Genomic DNA, 17,351 nt, shown 5'->3' on the forward strand with positions numbered 1-17,351 from the left:
CTTTAATTCTCCAATGGTGATGTCCAAAGTTCAGGTAGGGACTGTGTGGATGGCTTTGTTGACATCTAAGGTTTTTTAAATATTTTAATTTTTTCTCATTTTAGTTGGCTGGCCAGGATGGGACTATCAGCATACATTGATAACTTTCATCAAAAGGGTTTGAGCAACCTCTTCCAGCTTGATGATTTCAACATGGATGTGAGTTGTTGTTTAAATGAAGAATGAAATATAGCTTTTCTTGTTGCTTCCTTGTTTCGTTATGTCTGTTTTCTTCGCATGTATGGAGTTCTGGATTGCAAGTGGCCTTAGAGTTCTGTGATCAAAAGAGTTTGTAGCATCTAAACCCAAACCACCACCCCCACCCCCCAAAAAAAAAAAAATTAAGTTGATTACAAAAAATATTCTGTCATCAATGTTGTGGGTTTTTGTTTTTGTCATTTTTTTAATCAGGATCTGTCCCAGATGAAAATTGGCATAGCACACCGTAACAAGATCTGGAGGGCTCTTGTTGAGTGGCGTGAAAGCATAAGCAATGCTGTGACAGATGCTTCACAGCTGCTGCAACACTCCATCAGCTCTGCCTCCACCGATACCCTTCTTGCATCTCAAGGCACCATCTCTCAGCAAAGCTCCTTCTGCCCTGGCTACTTTGAGGTGACACGTTACACCTTCAAGCAGACCATCTCTCTATCAAGTTCAAACATAGATGGTCACCCTCTTCTCAAAAAGAACTCTAGTAACTGCAGCAAGTGAAATGGCATGAGTCACCATCCACTGGACTTGCTTGGTGCTAATCCCTACAGCTGCTATCTGCTGAAGTGTGCGAGATGGGAACTCTATTTTGGCCATCTCTTGATTTGCTTTATTAAGCCCAAAGACAGAGTATTGTTGTGTCCCAGAGTTTACTGCCCTCACTGCCTGCCTGATAACCACTGCAATGAAAAGCCATCTAACATCGGTGGTGCTCTGTACAGAAAGAAGAAATCTAACTGAAGGGTAGCACTTTCAAAGCTTGATTAGGCCCATTTCTTTAGAGAATATCTTCAACTGCCTTTCTTAGTGACATTGGCTAAAGACCTGCTGATTTTTCTGATGTTAAGATTTTTGTTAAACTTGCCTCTTTGGACTTGAAGGATGATTAGCCAGAGGCAGCTTGTTTAAATCTTGATTTAACGAAGCCTCCTGCTAATGTTTAATGTACTTGCACATTTATTGTTGTCACCCATCATAAATTGCATGTATATATGTATAATGTATGTTTATATCTTTACAAATCAGAAATTTCCATCCAGATATACTGGTAAGCTAAACTGTGAATGTAAAGGGCTGTTAAGGATTGCTACATCCTACATGAAAATTTTTTCTCCAAGGAAAGAATTTATTTTTTCTTAAGTCGACTGTGGCATCAAAAGCTTAAGACCTTATACCTATAGAATTTCCTCAGGGTTTGTGGTAATCTTTCTCTTTTGTGCATCACAAATGGAGTATTAAAAACCTTGTTCCTGGGGTACTGTGAATCGGATTTGAGGAAACATTGGCGCTGCTAGGGAAGCTTCAGTCAACTTTCACAAATGCATTGTTCTTCCCCCCAGAAATGACATACATTTAGCTCTTGGCTAGCTGAAAAATAGGTATTTTGTTATTTTTTATTTTAAAATGAAAAAGAACATCTTTGTTCACAACACTTGCATTTACTTTCTATGACTTTATGGAGGGTTTTTTTTTGTACATAGCTTTTGGTCACCAAATTATGTATCTCCATAGATACAAATCAGATGCATATTTTTTTATAGTGATGTAATATTTTTTATCTTGAAACTTGCGATCATTTGAAAAATATCAATGTATCGTTATTACTAATGCGTCAACCCTGCCGTCCTGAACTAGAAAATATATTGGGCACCAACAACTTGCAGGATTGATGCGTTCTTGTAAACATTTTCCTGCAGTAATGTGGTTATTGGAGTTTCTATTTAATTAGTAGGAAGAAAATAGCCATTTGCCTGTGGTGGAGCAAATTAAAAAATTTTACAAATTGTATAATATAAAGAGTATTACAAAAACAAAGGGTCATCTAACATAGCGGTCATAAGAGCATTGATTTTTGAATGGTTTGGTTCACTGTGCTTAGAGCATGTCACAAAAGGCAGAATCCAACCCTTTTCCTCTGTTGCCTTTTGTCTTTTCAGATGAATTGGGTATCCATAAACTGGGAAGAAAAAAATGTTCCATTTACAGGCCTGCTTAAGATTTGACCCAGAAATTTGCTTTAAAGTCAAGCCCACTAACCAGTAGGCTAATATGAAAGCTTAGAAAAAACAGAAGGATCATAATAGAAAAATACTTTGTGTGACACTGGATGTGAAACAGAAGGATTCCAATCATCTTGTGAGAAAGAAATGTTACCTGGCTTTAGACATAATCTTTAAACTACTTTCTAAGGGGTCAGGCAAAGGATGGTGATAAATGTGTTGCCAAGATGTCCAAATTGAGCTTTTATTATTATTATGATTATTATTTTTGTTTTAATGGCTATAATTGACTGGTCAGCCTAGAGAAGGAAGTGCCTTCAGTCAAAGCAACTGCATAAAATTTTTTTTCCAAGAGTTTCAAGAAGTCATTTGTGCCACCACTTCGATCGAAATTTAATTCTTCTAAATCATTTGTGAGGTTATACTCAAAACATGTCTGTGGTTAATAGTCAGGAAAGTGCGTTCTTGTCTTTAATCCTGTCATTCCGTCCACCCATAGACATTAATATTCAAAGAGACTAAATGATTTCATGATTTTGATCACATTTAGCATGATCAACATTGCTTTTAGCAACACTGCACGCCTTCAGTGATCAAGAGACCTGCATGTTCCCACAGCAAATTGTGTTCAAAGGTTTCTGAAAGTGCTCTCTGTTTTGAAAAGTGTATTCAAGAATTTCAGATATATTTGTTGTTGTTGAGTGCATTTCTAGATATATATATATTGGCTATGTAAGTTTGGTTGCATTGTGACTGTTGTTCATGAAAGGAATATTTATGAAAAAAATTATAAGACAAAAAGGTTTATTTGTGTTAATAATTGTTGAGTGTTTGATTTCTTTTATCTGCAACTATACTTTCATGCAACCTGTTTTAATTGTCAAAATGAATTTATCAAAATAATGAAGAGAGGTTAAAGCCATTTAATTCTCAGACAAAATGCTTCAGGCAGATGTAAACAGTTTCAGCATTTCCTTTGCTGTGTTCTATCATCTCAGTCTGCTAAAGTTCTAGCACTTTTTCTTGGCTGGTTTCATGTGGGCAGTTCTTTGCCTGCTTTGCATTTAATGCTAGAGTTTACTTTTGAGAACCTATGATGTAGTGAACACTGCTTGTTGATTTGCCCGGTTTTTTTCCTGCTGCTGCTGTCCTTTGTTTTAAACCACCATCCACTTTAGAATAAGATGAATCATGGGAAACATTTCCTTCCACCAGCATTCCCAAATGCAAGTGCAACATTTTTTTGGTTTTGGTATCATCCAGAAGGCCACCATTTTGGTGAATCACATGACTGGTCGCGTATTGATGCTCACTTGATATTTTGTTATTTGCATGCTAGGATTGTGAGCATTTTCCTTGTCACTTGCCTACCCTCGTTGCATTTATATCCCTTACTGTTCTGAGTTCTGTGTGCCATTGGTTAAATGTATAATTTTTATAAGATGCGACTGTCACATTCTCTCTTATACACAAGAGGTCAACATGTTATGCCTTTTTTGTGAGGGATGGGGTGCATGTCATGGAGTATGTGTAGTTTTTTCCCAACCACCACTTTGAGCTTCATTTGATTAACACCTAATTAGATAACCCAACAGGTTCGGAAACTCTAACGTCTTCTCTACCCTCACCACCTATGATTTTGTTTTAATTGCAGTACTTTTGAATGTTTCTGAATGATGCTTCTGTTGATATCTCTCCTGAAACAACTTTTGACAAATCTCACTTTGTTAAAAAGCCACTTTGTCATGACAACTCACTTTTCTTCATGATGTTGAGATTTTGTGATTTTTAGGTGTATATCTGTGTGTGTTGATCATACTATATTTGGTTAAAGAGTGTTCTAAGTGTTGTGCATGAAGTGATGTTTGGGTAGAAACTTGAAATTCTCATTTTCTTGACCCTCTTTGAAATCCCTTTTCACAGATTATTGGAGAGACAGAGAGCATGAGCAAAGCACAGGAAAATGCTTTTCGGCATCCAAAACTGTGTGATTTTTGCATATTTGCAAATAAATAGGTCTAAGGCAATTTTTATACCAGGTTTCTGGTCACCTCTCTCCTGACACTGCACATAGATTTCCAAGGACGAAGACATCCTGTGGTAACTTTTTATGTTATGACATTTGTGTGCACTTTTCCATGTAAGAAAGAAAGATGATAATGTTGAACTCAGCGGTGCAGCATTTTGATGTGTTAGCACTCTCTGCAGTAACTTTGGGCAACATAAATCTTTGTGAGCCCTACAAATTTTGTGTTCTTAGTTTTGCCTATAATATATAAGGCAGATGTACATAATAATAGCACTCAATTTCAGATTAAATGCATAACCAGGAATGCTATATGTGTGAATTTAATGTGTTCGTTTTTTGCTTCCTGTGCACCACCATCTTCAGTCCTTGTCCCATGCAGATTAATTAATTTGTAGGACCAATGATTTTAAGATTGACAACTTTTGGAAGGCAGTACAAATACCCTTTTTCACATAGATTTTGCACAGTATTAGATGTTTTTTGTTTTTTTGTTGTTGTTTTTTTTTTTAAACTTAAGCACCTCCTGTGCGTTAATGATGCATATGTCTCCCAAATGATTTTAGCCTTTAGATAATTTGAAATTTGTGGGAACTGTAACCTCCTTTTCCTTACAGGCACTGGAATAAATTGATTGGTATGTTATAATTTAAATCACATGCTTCAGATTTGTGTACTTTTTATGTACTAGTGATTTAATTTTTATGTTGGGAAGGGCCTTTATTTTAAGGGTGCACTTTGCTTTCTGTAAACCTGGGGTGCCCAACCTACGGCACGCTATTTTAGCCAGACACAGCATAATTTCATTTTAAATATCATAATTCTGGCAAAACCACCATGTTCTGGCCCACGAAACTTTATATCAAGTCCAGTCTGGCCCTCGAGCAAGAAAAAGTTGGGCACCCCTGTTGTAAACCATTCGTTTCAACAGGTTTTTACACACTCTTCCTATGCAAAATAGCTACTTTTGAAGAATTTGTTGACTAGTATGCCGACAGTTTAACTGCATCAATTTAGCAGTTAAAATAAATCTAGACTAGGTGTTCCCTGTTACTTGCAGCAGAAAAGATTGACTTGGGTTCTATGGGATGTATGGAATGATCTGTTTAAAGTTTTCCATATTCATGTGGTTTACTGATTGCTTGTGGAGCTTCGATTCAGTTTCTTTCATCTTTCAGCCATATAGAAACAATTTTGAATCTCTTGAATACAAGCAAAAACCCAATTTAATGACATGCATATAAGTTTTGAGGATGCATGTCAGCATTATGTCTTGACAGATTGCCAAATGCTTGAGACACGTGCAGAACATCCCTGTCTTGATATGGCATATCTTATGTGTGCAGTGCCATGTTAATTTGTTTCTTTTGGGAACGGGGAAGTAGTTATTTAATAGTACTTTTTTATCTACCCACAAATGCAACTGAGACTGTATGTTTGGGTAAGAGCACTGATGGCTAAGAAGAAAGCATTTTGTGAATAAATGTAGCAGAAGACAGTTATCATGCATAACACTCTTATGCATTGTCATTAGGTATAGAGGGTTAGATAATAATTATCAGAAACATCTCACTGAGATTTTTTAGCAGGAGATGTCTTGTCTTCCTTGGCGTCTTGACATTTTGTATCAGAAGCACAGTTATTAGAAGAAAAAAAATCTGCTGCTGTTCTTGGTGCTCTGAAAGAGCATCTGCTCAAAGACATTTTTCTTTGTTTGCTGACAAGATTTTTCTGTGTTCCAATGTGCACTGCCAACTATAAAGCAACTATGTGGCACATCTGCCACACTCGCAAAGGTCACAGGTTGCTTCTTTCCATTGCATAAGTATCAAAACAGTTGTCTGTGCCACAAATGGTCCACATTCTGTGCATTTATGTTGTACACAACAGTGGAGGCAGCTGTGTTTTACAGTCTTAGAGCCCCACTTTTGATTTTTTTCCGATCTTTAGTTATAGAAAAAAAAATGCCTCAGGTGTTTGCTTTTAGTTGTTTTGTTGGTTTTTTTTCTATTTCAGTTTTGTGCGATATGCTTATTTTCATTGTATTTCTTTTCTTCACCATATGCTTTTGCTTTTGGACGTAGTAGTTCCCTTAAGTCGTGTTGCTTTATTGCATGGAACGTATTTTCCTTATCTTATAATTTTAGTTTGTTAGCCAAGCTGTTAGAACTGCAGTATAACAAAGGAATGAAGCCGGGTTTATACATGTGTGTATATATATTTGCATGTATAATCTACTCGCCCCTTTTTTTTTTTTTTTACCGTTGTGAAGGGGTGCCAGTTTTTGCAGCTTCAGAAAGTCTTTTTCTTTGCATACTAAAAGGCTTTAAAATAACAGTACAACATGCCAAGTAGGTGGGGCCATCATTGTTATTGCTAGAATACTCTTCTGCAAACTGAAGGGGAGGTAGGGGGGAAATGATGCAAGTATTATGGTAACATTATCTTTTTTGTTTGTTTGTTTGTTTGTTTGTTTGTTTGTTTGTTTGTTTTCTCTTCATTGTCATCATTCCAGAAATCTTTGTGTTCACTGACCAGTGCACACACTGTGTCGTTTCATTGCTTATAGCAATGAAAGAGCTGTGTTCATTCCTGTGGGCAGAAGCCACCAGTCTGCCCGTTCTTTTGTTTTGTACAGAAACTTGTACAGATTTATGCACACACTGAAGGACCATGTGCTGGTAGCAAACCTACAGGTGAACTGCACAAGGAAATTTTTTTTTAAGGAGAGGTCCACCTGTGTGTATTTTGCTTGCATTTTTTTAACTTTGTATGCCTTGTGTAGAATAAAACTTGAAAAAGTGTCTAAAATGTATGAAAATTATCTTATGTTTTTTGTGGACTAAGTGTATATGACTGGAGTGGGGGTGGGTGGATTCAAGGGGCACACAACTGCCCTCACCATTCGATGACAGCGGATGACGTCAAGTCTGCATTACGTCATAATCTATACAACTATGCGTCATCATAGCGAGACGCTTCATCGAGACGTTTTAATCAGTCTTTCTGTGATGAAAAACGAAGCCTGAAGTCAGTTCCAACAGCGGGAACGCAGAGGTGAGCAGAAAACGCCTAAGAGTTTTTATTATTACTTATTTAAACGCGGTTAGCATATCTTGTCTAAATAAACAAGCTAGGAATTTGTGAGTGCGTTTGGCTGTAAAGCAAATACGAGTAAATGTTGTAACCGTTGGCTTTGCGTCTTGAGCACATAAAAGCTGCTTCATGTTCAGTCAAAATGAAGCGACGCGTCAGACGATATAACAGGTGGAATTTTCTTTTGTTTTCTTTCTTTCCTTCTTTCTTTTTTCTTCTTTTTTTTTCTTTTTTGTTTTGTTTCTTTTGGTGGCTTTTTTTTTTTTTTTTTTTTTTTGACGCTCTGATTTATGCTGACGACTGCATTGGCTTAATAAGCAATAGGAAGCTGCTAGAAGTACTCGCTCATCTAAAGACTTCTGCTGCATGCGAGTTCTCCATACATCGCCTATTTTTTCTTCACGCCAGCTTCTACTGCTCACCATGGTACATAATCCCGTTGTTTAAAAATTCCTTAACCTCCATATTAAATTCAATGTCATAGCGCAGCTGCAAAATCTTGGGACTGGATCGGCCATGCTTCAGTAGCTCTTTTCATATGGATGAAAATGCTGCTGAACTTACAAATTGCCTATTCGCGCTAACGTACGGGTACTGATACGTCGGTTGCTAAAGGTGAAGTGAACACCTTATGCTTCCCCCCATAGACGTGTACAGACCCCTGCAGCAAAGGTGTTAAGTCAAGGCCTCATTTTTACTGGTCCCAGCTATACCTGTGTAATCCAACTACATCATTGGTGTGTTAATTTTATTTTTTAGCTACCAGAACTTTCATGCTATATGTCTTTTTGGCTTCTAGTGTTAGAGCCTGAGATTGTATGGTTCGGATTTGTCAGTTCCCTCAAGAGACTCGCATCAACAACTGACATGCTTGTCTCCCTTTGACCATTGTCACCTCTTCCATGAAAATTTTGAAACAAACATACTAACAATATTGCAAAATTTGTTTATATCAACATTAACTATTTTTTTTTTATAGATAAATTATATATAAGCCAGTTCCTGGGACATGCTGAAATGTGTAGATTTCATGGTCAAATGACTGTTCTTTCTGTATAACGCACACCAAGGTCTTAAAGAGGTAGCCTCACCACCCACTACCCACCCCCCAACGAACAGGTTTGAGCTCCGATACAAAATACTGTTTACCAAAATCTGAGTAGAGAACTAATCTTACCGAGAGACACAACTACAAGCATCTCCAAGCACAAAAGATGTAAAAAATACAAAGACATCAAAGTACATAGATCGTTTACGTTGTTTGAGACTTAGACTTGTATGTTCAGTAGGCGTATCCGTGGACATTTGTGGTCACACAATTTTCCTTTTCTGCGCGCGTTGTTTGTAGGCCTGTATCTTGAAAATGCAGATGTGGTATTAACTCAGATTTTGAGAAGTTTTTTATATACCATGCTCAGTGCCTTCGTTCCGAGAAGAATAACACCCTACTACGCCTTTAAAAGCTTATGTGTGTGTGGTTGGTAGCTGCATGTCCACAAACTACGTGCATGCGTCTACACATTGCGCCGCGTGTTCACTGGGCGTGTCTGTTCACTAACAAGCAATGGAGTTGTGAGCCTATGGTGGGCGTGTCTGCATCTGCATTTTTTCTCTCTCCCACTTACCAATGTTTTCCTTTGTTGCTTGCTTCTGGGACGGCTGGTTTTTCAAAGTGTTTCTTGGCAATTATGTCTACTTTAATTATCCTCAAGTAATCGGAGTACCTGGGCGTCAGCATTGTAGCTTGTAGACTGCTAATCCAGTGTCCGAGTACACTCACGGAGTGTGTTGGAGCAACATATACAGGGGAGGATGTTACTTCACTTTTTTATATTTTCTGTCTCACAGAGAGAATGCAGAGACAGTTTTGAAAAACCGGTACAGCTGCTTGGTTTATTTGATATAGTGCCTCCATCTAGCGGTGATTCCTCACTATGGGGTTAAAGGTCGATAAAAGGGGAGGAAGCCGAAGCACCAGCGGTCAGTTGTTTGTGCAGGTGTCAGGTCCAGAGAGAAGTACGCGTGCCCAAAGAAGAGGTCTGAATGTAATGATCTTTATAATAGTGGTGACACGAGCATTATACCATCTCACCTTGAAGATTACCTTCAGATCGACGGTTGCAATAGCCCAAATATTTTCAGAAGCATGTAAGTAACGGGCAAATCTGAGGAGCGTTTTAGCAAGTTTGGCAACGTCTATATACATATAACCGTCAAGTAAACATCATGTCAAGACTTGCTCCTTCGTGAGCTCCTTCCGCTGGAAAAAAAAAGAGCCTCAGCCAAGTGTTATCGTTGAGCTGCTAAATCTTCCATCGCTGCCTGGTTCATCACCAGAACTCCGTGTCTCAGGGTGTCGCGTCGTAACAGCTGATCACAGCCTTCATGCCTGGTCGCTTGCATTACTCTTAGGCCCTAATTACCACGTGTCGTCTTAGCTTCCACGATTGCAAACGAAGCATCAATTATTTTCCGTGACAGAAAGGCTTCCCCTTCTACCACTCTCGTTCCTAACGAGGAATGCTCTTGACAAAAAGGAGGGAAGTTGATTTGAGGGATGGGGGAGAATGTCATTGGGTGGGTAGACTATCATTTTGCTGATTGTACTAGGAATATAGTAGGGTTAAAAGGCGGGCGACCTCTGTTCCCTCTATGCAGAGAAAACAAACGATGTGCAAGTTTGTAGGTGGAGAGAGGAATCTGATGTAACCAACTTGACAGAACCGCTGGTAGTGTAAGGGCTTCGGTTTGATGATTACGATGATGGTGGTAGGGCAGGAGGGGGAAGGGGAGAGTTGCGTACTGATTTGTTTTTGTTTATAGTATTCACCATGTAATTGCATTCTGGCTAGTGTTGACTTTTCTTACTCGAACTGACTAGACTAATGAATAACTGCTCTTGTGCCTTTTTCGAAGTCTGATTATTGGCTACTCTTCTTTCCTATGGTGTCCTGGCTTTTGGTTAACCCGATTGGTTAATTTGGTTGTTTTTCGATTGCATTTGTGGAGGTTGTGAGGGGATGTTTGACCATGTGGGAGGGTAAAATATCATGACACCCGATACATTCCAGTCTCTTCTGATGGTGATGACTGCTTGACGGGATATGCACTCTTTTCGATCACTTTTCGCCCGTCGTCTGTAATGGTTTTTGTGCTGAAATCTTATAATGAATATATTGACTTTAAGATTCAGCTGAGTGGTGTTTGCGTTACTCAAGACAGGTATGTATATAAGTCTCTCGAAGAAATCGTGTTTTCCCCTTATTAGACGAAGAATGTCATGGTACCCATCACCAAAAAGGTTCATAATTCTCGAATAAATTGTTTTAAAAAAACTTTTTTTTTTCATGCTTGCTGTACGCACATGTAAATATATTTGTTAGAATAAGTCTTGTTTGAATGCAAACGTGTATTTTTCGACGACGCATTCACAAACAGTAAACAGCAGTCTTGTTTCTGAGCTTCCAAGTCAAAGCAAAGCTGGGCTGGACCAATACTCCTCTCTCGGTCACGGCGATCGAACATCATTTTTGTGTTATTTTCATGCAGTTTTTACCCGCACTGTTATTAGAAGTATAGGATGTCTCTCAGAATACACTTTAAGGCAGATAAATGGAAGACATTGCTTAGTCCAGAGGCTGAGAAATCGACCGAAAACCGACTGGAAAGGCGAGATGTAAAACGTGCTTACAACAGGTAATCTTCGTGCTTTAATTGTCCCTTCGTGCATGCATGCATACATTTGAGGCACCATCTTAGTAAAGAAAATGTTTAGCACTACTGATCTAATAAAGTAAAGGCTTTCGCGTACTGTTGTCAGGTTTTATAATATACTGCAAACATATCATTAATCACCCTTTTCGTTTTTTGCCTCATATACCTTCTCACAGCCATCATCACTAAGTTCTAGTGAAGATTTTTTTTTTTTTATCTTCCATGTGTTTAAATTGACTTTTTTTTTTAAATCCCATGACTAAATAAGAAAAGTAATCATAACATTATTCGTTGTGCTAACTATACCGTGTTAACTTTACAACAAATGAATGTTGCGTTCTGCTTTTTAGATTTTAAAATTAAATGTAAGATCAGTTTAAATAATGTAAAACAATTTGCATCATACAAAATACTGAGATTTAGTATCGAAATTATAATTTGCATTAGGTCTAAAGCTCTTTTTCCTCGTGGGTAGCAACTGTAGAGTTTATTTGCTCAGCCGTACGAAGAGAAGGTACAGCAGAAGAGAAAAAGTTAAAACATGTCTGAAACAAGACGTACATTTCCGATAGAGAGGAGCTGATTTTATAACAGTTTGTGATTTGCTTTTAATGTAACGATTTCGAATGCTGGTTCTGGTTTTGCACGAGTAGGTTTTCTGTGGGTTTTTTAAAAGTATAATAATAATTTTCCTCGGAACAAAGAAAACTTCTCGTTGATCTTCTCATTGCATATTCATGCTCATTGTGAGCGGCGGCTTCTCCGTAGTTGATTCGTTCCGGATGAATCATCCGAAGCAAATTTTTAGCAACCTCGAGGAAGGGACCAATCAGCGTCGAGCACAGTCTGCGGCTGTCCTATCAGACATCGTGTTCTCTCTTTAACTATCGACAGCATGCAGAGGCCATCTTAGAAGGAACGAACAAAGGGGACGAGAGAGAAGTCCAGTGACACAACATCTTCACGACCGTACCGGCATCGTACCATCTTGCCATGTCGGACTCCGAGAAACAACCGGAGGAAAAGCCGGCGGAAGAAGTACAAGTTGAAAAGAAAATAATAGGTAAGAATGAATCCATTTTTTCGGTAGCTATTTTCACTCGCCGGTCTGAGGGAAACGTGGACCGCGTGGTTTCATTTCTAAGTGAACACGCCTCGCTTCTGTGACAGGATTAATTTTACAGTTCGAAACATTTGACTCTTAACTCTATCATATTAATTTTAATTGGCTTTTTTTTTTTTTACTGTTTCTTACAGCCAAGAAAGTAACTGGCACTGTTAAATGGTTTAACGTGAAGAGCGGATACGGTTTCATCAACCGGTGAGTTACCTTGATCCTATGTCTAGCCATAGCATTAGTCATTGTGAAAGTTGTTCCAGTTCGGTCGTGTTCCTAGTAACCCCCACGTGCCAGACACACCTGTGGCATTAACACCTGAATATATAAGATCAAGTTTTCTTATGACAATACCTCAGCTAAATGATTGTAGCAATACCCAGCAACTATCTTGTTCTGGAATGCCGCTAAAACAGCATTTTTTCCCCCGTCTCTTTTTCACCTCCACCCAGCTCCCAATTTTTGCGGTAGATCTAAGTTTTTACAATTTAGAGGGGGAGGGGATCGTCAATTGTATACAGTGAATGTGTAAATACAGGTTTTAATAAGTTTGCCCGCTTGTAGGCTACTGTAGTTATGTCGTTCGTCGTGATCGTCTCGCCGGTGAAGTAGGTCAAACTGCAAATCACCAGTCTGTCTGGCCGTCTCGTGCTTAACTCGCACCATGCGCATGGTGGAACATGCTGTCACGTGCTACTGTAGATTGGTTTTATCCTTTTTGGCGGTGTGGGAGCTAAGGGGCGGAACGTGTTAGGTCACGTTTGGTAACCATCCTATGCTTCTAGTGGTATTTCTGTGTTTATTATCATAGCTGGACGTAATGTGGAAGAGCACAGACAATTTTACATTTAGTGAGTGTATTATCAGTTGTAAATAGGATAATCAGTAAGCATCAAATAACAGTTCAGGGTTTTTACATATCTACATAAAGTGATTTACAAAGGAACAGCATGCAACTTCAGTCTGTACTCCCCTCTGTTCAAAAGGATTTAACTTCCCATCTCCCTGTTCAGAAGTTTCAACAAAGACCAAAGTCATGAATTTTACTACAGTCTAGGCACTATCATGGTGACAAACGGTTCATGCAATAAGTGATTTCTTTTCCATTGGAATGTGGACCACATGCATTAATCAGGTGGAAAGCCGTGTCAGTTTACTTGGACAGAGCTATTTCATTTCTGTTGAAAAGAAGTGCCTATTAATAAGATATATCTTGAATTTTTCTGCATATATAATGAACACTGCTTTTAACTTTGCTGTCATATTTAGTAAGATGTTCAGTGGTATGTTTCAATAAGCACTTAAATTCCTCTTTTCAGAGATGACACCAAAGAAGATGTTTTTGTACATCAGGTAATGAAAGCGTATTGTATTCTCTTTTTTTTTTTCCCATGCTTTCTTTAAGTTATTATATGAAATTGGAGTAAAGATTGTGTGAATCTTAACGTTCTGTTGTCTTTAGTTTGTAGGGTAATGGAATGGCAATCATATAGAAAAAATATATTTTATGTACTGCACAATGCTACGCTGCATTGCTTATGTGGGTCTCTGAGTTTGATGTGTCATTGAAACAAGCCATTTCCTTTTTCTTTCAGACTGCTATAGTCAAAAATAATCCCCGCAAGTACCTGAGGAGCGTCGGTGATGGGGAAAAGGTTGAATTTGACGTAGTGGAGGGGGAAAAGGTAACACCCAGTAAATATACAAGATTGAAACATAAAACCAGAATAGTTTCACCTGCTTGCTTAGATATTGCTACTTACAGTAACTTGTTTTTTCCTTTACGCTGATGATGCAGTTGGAGAAAATAAGTTTTAGGGATAATCTTTGTGGCAAAAGAAATTGTCAGATCCTAATGCAGTCGTGCAGAAAATTAAAAACAGATTATTTTACAAATCTGGCTGAGGGGTGTAAAGTTTGCAAGTACACAAATTAGGCAGATGGTGGAGAATTAAAGTTGACATTCTTCAAACTGGTGCTGACTTGATTTCATTTTCAGTACATGTTTTCTCTATGTATTTGGTAATTTTCAGTACAGTGATAATTGCATGGAAAAATAGTGGAAGCATACCTTCTAAAATTCAATTATGCATATTATTATGGTGACAGTGCATAAATTAGCACTACAAAATAATTCAAAACCATAAGGTGTTGCAAAAAATATTTTGATGAAAGGGAAATGAGGCCAGCAACGTCACTGGACCAGACGGATCCAATGTACAGGGCAGCAAATATGCTGCTGACAGGCGCCGCTTCCGCCGGGGTGGCTGGTATCCCCGGGGCTACAGGCGAGGCTGGAACCGCAGGGTAAAGTTATGTTTTAATACTTTGTCGTAAATAGAATATTTCTCTTCATGCTTAACTCAGCCTTTGTTTGCCTTTTAAAAAATGTCACCGAAAAATTCTAATTTGTGAAGCTAAAGTGAATTCTAAGAATATTTTTCCTGGTGCAAGAAGGGATATTTTTCTGTGTTTGTAAGAATAAGGCTGTTGCTTTGATTTCATGCCTGCTAAATTAGTTTAGTTTTAAAACATCTTTTTTTTATTATTATGATTATTATTATTATAACAAGGAAACAAATGACAATTGCATCGCAGAAGTTAAAGTATGTAAAGGTCTTGACATGGAAGACAAGCAAAGGCCAATAATTCTATTTGGAAAAGGATGCTTCAATATTTTTTCTAAAAAAAAATGGTTTCGGAACTTATTGCTATGTGGTGTGCTTAATGTCTTTGATCTTTGCTACTTTTAATAGCAGCAGCAAGGCAGCCGGGGTGAAGAGGAGGGTGAGGAGGAAGGAGAGGGGGAAGAAGTAGGGGACAAAAAGGAACCTCAGGGTCAGGAGAGAGGCCGTCGCCGCCCATTCTGGCCCCGTCGCCGCTACTACAGTGGACCACCCCGTCGCTATGTACCTGACAATGGCATGCAAGCAGACTATTACATGCAGGGCCAAGTAGGTCAGGTAAGTAATGGCTGATGTTGGTCATTGTGCTGTTATGTAAACTTTTATATTACTGTAAGTTTTTTTAATTGTACTTGGCTTTAGGAAGGTGTGCTAACCATTCTGTTAAAACCACATTCATTAATATTAGTCCCCCGAATGTTATTATCTGATACAAGAAAAAATATAGTGCTAGGGACAAAAGTGTAGCAAGAACTGCTTTTGTTTCGGTCACTTTAGAATAACTATAACTGGATTTTTTTTTTTTTTATTTTTTGTAGGGTCCACCTCCCTTCCGACGTCGCCGCCCCTTCTACCGCAGCTATTATCAACCCCCTCGTCGCTACTATGAAGACTATTCTTACCCACCATATCAGCGTGGTGGCGGACCACCGAGAGGTCCACCTAGACGTAGGCGAGGAGGTGCAAGTGGGCGTGGAGGTGCCCGAAATAAGAAAAATGCGGTGAGTGTTAATCATTAAATTTATATGAGAAGACTTTTTGGGACGAGGTTTAAATGTTTATGTAGCTGTTGGCCAGAATCAGAGAGGGTTGAGTTAATAAGCACTCCACCCTCAGAGCAAGAATTATTTCTTTTGATTGATCAAAAAAGAACTTGTTGCACAGTTTAGTAGGAAGAATCTTATATACGTGGCTTTGTGTGTTAATACATGTCGGAAGGGGGTTGTAAAATACATTGAGTCTTGGTGGTGATAATTCATATTAATAGTATAGCCTTGATTGTACAGGGAGATGCAGACAAGGAAAACAAGGATAACCAAGAAGAGACCCGGCAGGAGGAGGGTAAGGGCAGTGGAGATGCCCCAAAAGCTGAGCCAGCCAGCGCCAACGCTGCCGAGTGAGACCCAAGCTGCCGCCACCAACGCCGCCAATAATCCTCCGACGCTGGTGTACATCTGATGCTGAATTAGCATTACAACACCTTTCTGCCTACCATCATAGTGCACCTACACACTGACCACAACAACACTACTACAGACTCCACCATCTTAACTGCATACATGAACAAACTATTTTCTCAATTGTTTTACCAGTTTTTGGTAGGAATTGTTGGGTGCATCAAGAAATAGTGTTTCCTTCGACACTGAGGGAACGGTCAATAGGACAGAAGCTATGCAATTTCGGTACTGTAAAAAAAAATTTAATAAGTCAAGTACAGGAAAACTAACCAAAAAAAACAATTTCTCGGTTTTGCATCAGGTGCAGTCACTACTTTTTTCCAAAAGTTTTTGTTTTTTAAGCGACAGTTAAAACAGACGACTTCCTAGTTTGTTTGAGAGATTGCGTGGTGTTTTTCCCAGTTCCTTACTGCAACATCTGTAATAAAAACAGCATCAGCAGAGACTGGGTTCTGTAGAGACTAATGTTGCCATCTTTTGTTGTAGCTTTCAATGGAAACGATCTTGACGCAACTGACTTTGCATGAGGAAATAAAGCAGCAGCAATGCGAGATCGTGGGCTTGAATTTTCTTTGCTTAGAGGTGGTGCCACTGGTCATTGTTGCAATTGTGTGGTTAACATTTTTTTCAATTCCTGAAAATCACTACGTAACCCAAAGTATTAGGACATTTATTTGTGGTCATTATCAATATTTACCTCTGAGGAAAAACTGCTTTAACCTGGCTAAGGAATTAAAGCCATCAAACATAATCTTAAGAGTTCTGGAAAAGGGGTAACTGTGTCAGTTGTGGTTAAGCAGGCAGTTAACAAAATATTTTTCCTCCAGTAAGAAAACCAATTCAATTATTTTGGGAGAAAAGGAGACGGATTAAAAAACAATTGCTCTGTTCAGCTTTTTTTTATTATGTGTTCACCTTGGTCATATTTGCTAAACGTTGAGGCTTCACACTTATCTAATGAGCAGAGTAAACCATGAATGTCTGAATCTCAAAAAAAAAAAAAAAAGGTGAAAAGATTTTAAGTTCTAGGTTGAATCAGTAGCCTTTTAAATGACTAGCTTGCAGGGTAAAAGTGATTCAGGAATAGGAGTCAAGCTTCACATGTAAAGAAGACAATCTGAACGCATATACAAAGGCAGAAAAAACATTAATGGTCATTACATTATACAGTAAGGCTTGAATGCATTTGTTATTCCATCCGAGTGTGATTTTGCTGAATATCGCAAAGGTCTCAGGCTGCCAAAGAGACATGGATGATCATTTTACCCAAATTTTATGGAATAC

General features: G+C 38.5%; 2 protein-coding genes across 2 annotated transcripts in view; both read left to right on the forward strand.

The window, feature by feature from the left end:
- Positions 1-7,093, forward strand: part of LOC112556572 (tumor protein 63-like) — a 36,192-nt gene extending 29,099 nt beyond the window's left edge. The window contains 2 exon segments of the mRNA XM_025225711.1: positions 105-198; positions 451-7,093. Coding sequence (XP_025081496.1) covers positions 105-198; positions 451-753 — 397 coding nt within the window. The 3' untranslated portion in view covers positions 754-7,093.
- Positions 7,094-7,242: 149 nt separating this feature from the next.
- On the forward strand, positions 7,243-16,620 carry LOC112556574 (Y-box factor homolog). The gene is made up of 9 exons (XM_025225713.1): positions 7,243-7,335; positions 11,983-12,151; positions 12,346-12,409; positions 13,525-13,558; positions 13,801-13,890; positions 14,381-14,512; positions 14,962-15,168; positions 15,429-15,611; positions 15,897-16,620. Exons 2-9 carry the CDS (start codon positions 12,082-12,084, stop codon positions 16,008-16,010), a joined length of 894 nt encoding a protein of 297 aa, XP_025081498.1. The 5' UTR covers positions 7,243-7,335; positions 11,983-12,081; the 3' UTR covers positions 16,011-16,620.
- Positions 16,621-17,351: the final 731 nt, after the last annotated feature.

This window comes from Pomacea canaliculata, linkage group LG2 (assembly GCF_003073045.1).
Source record: "Pomacea canaliculata isolate SZHN2017 linkage group LG2, ASM307304v1, whole genome shotgun sequence".
NCBI lineage: Eukaryota > Metazoa > Mollusca > Gastropoda > Architaenioglossa > Ampullariidae > Pomacea > Pomacea canaliculata.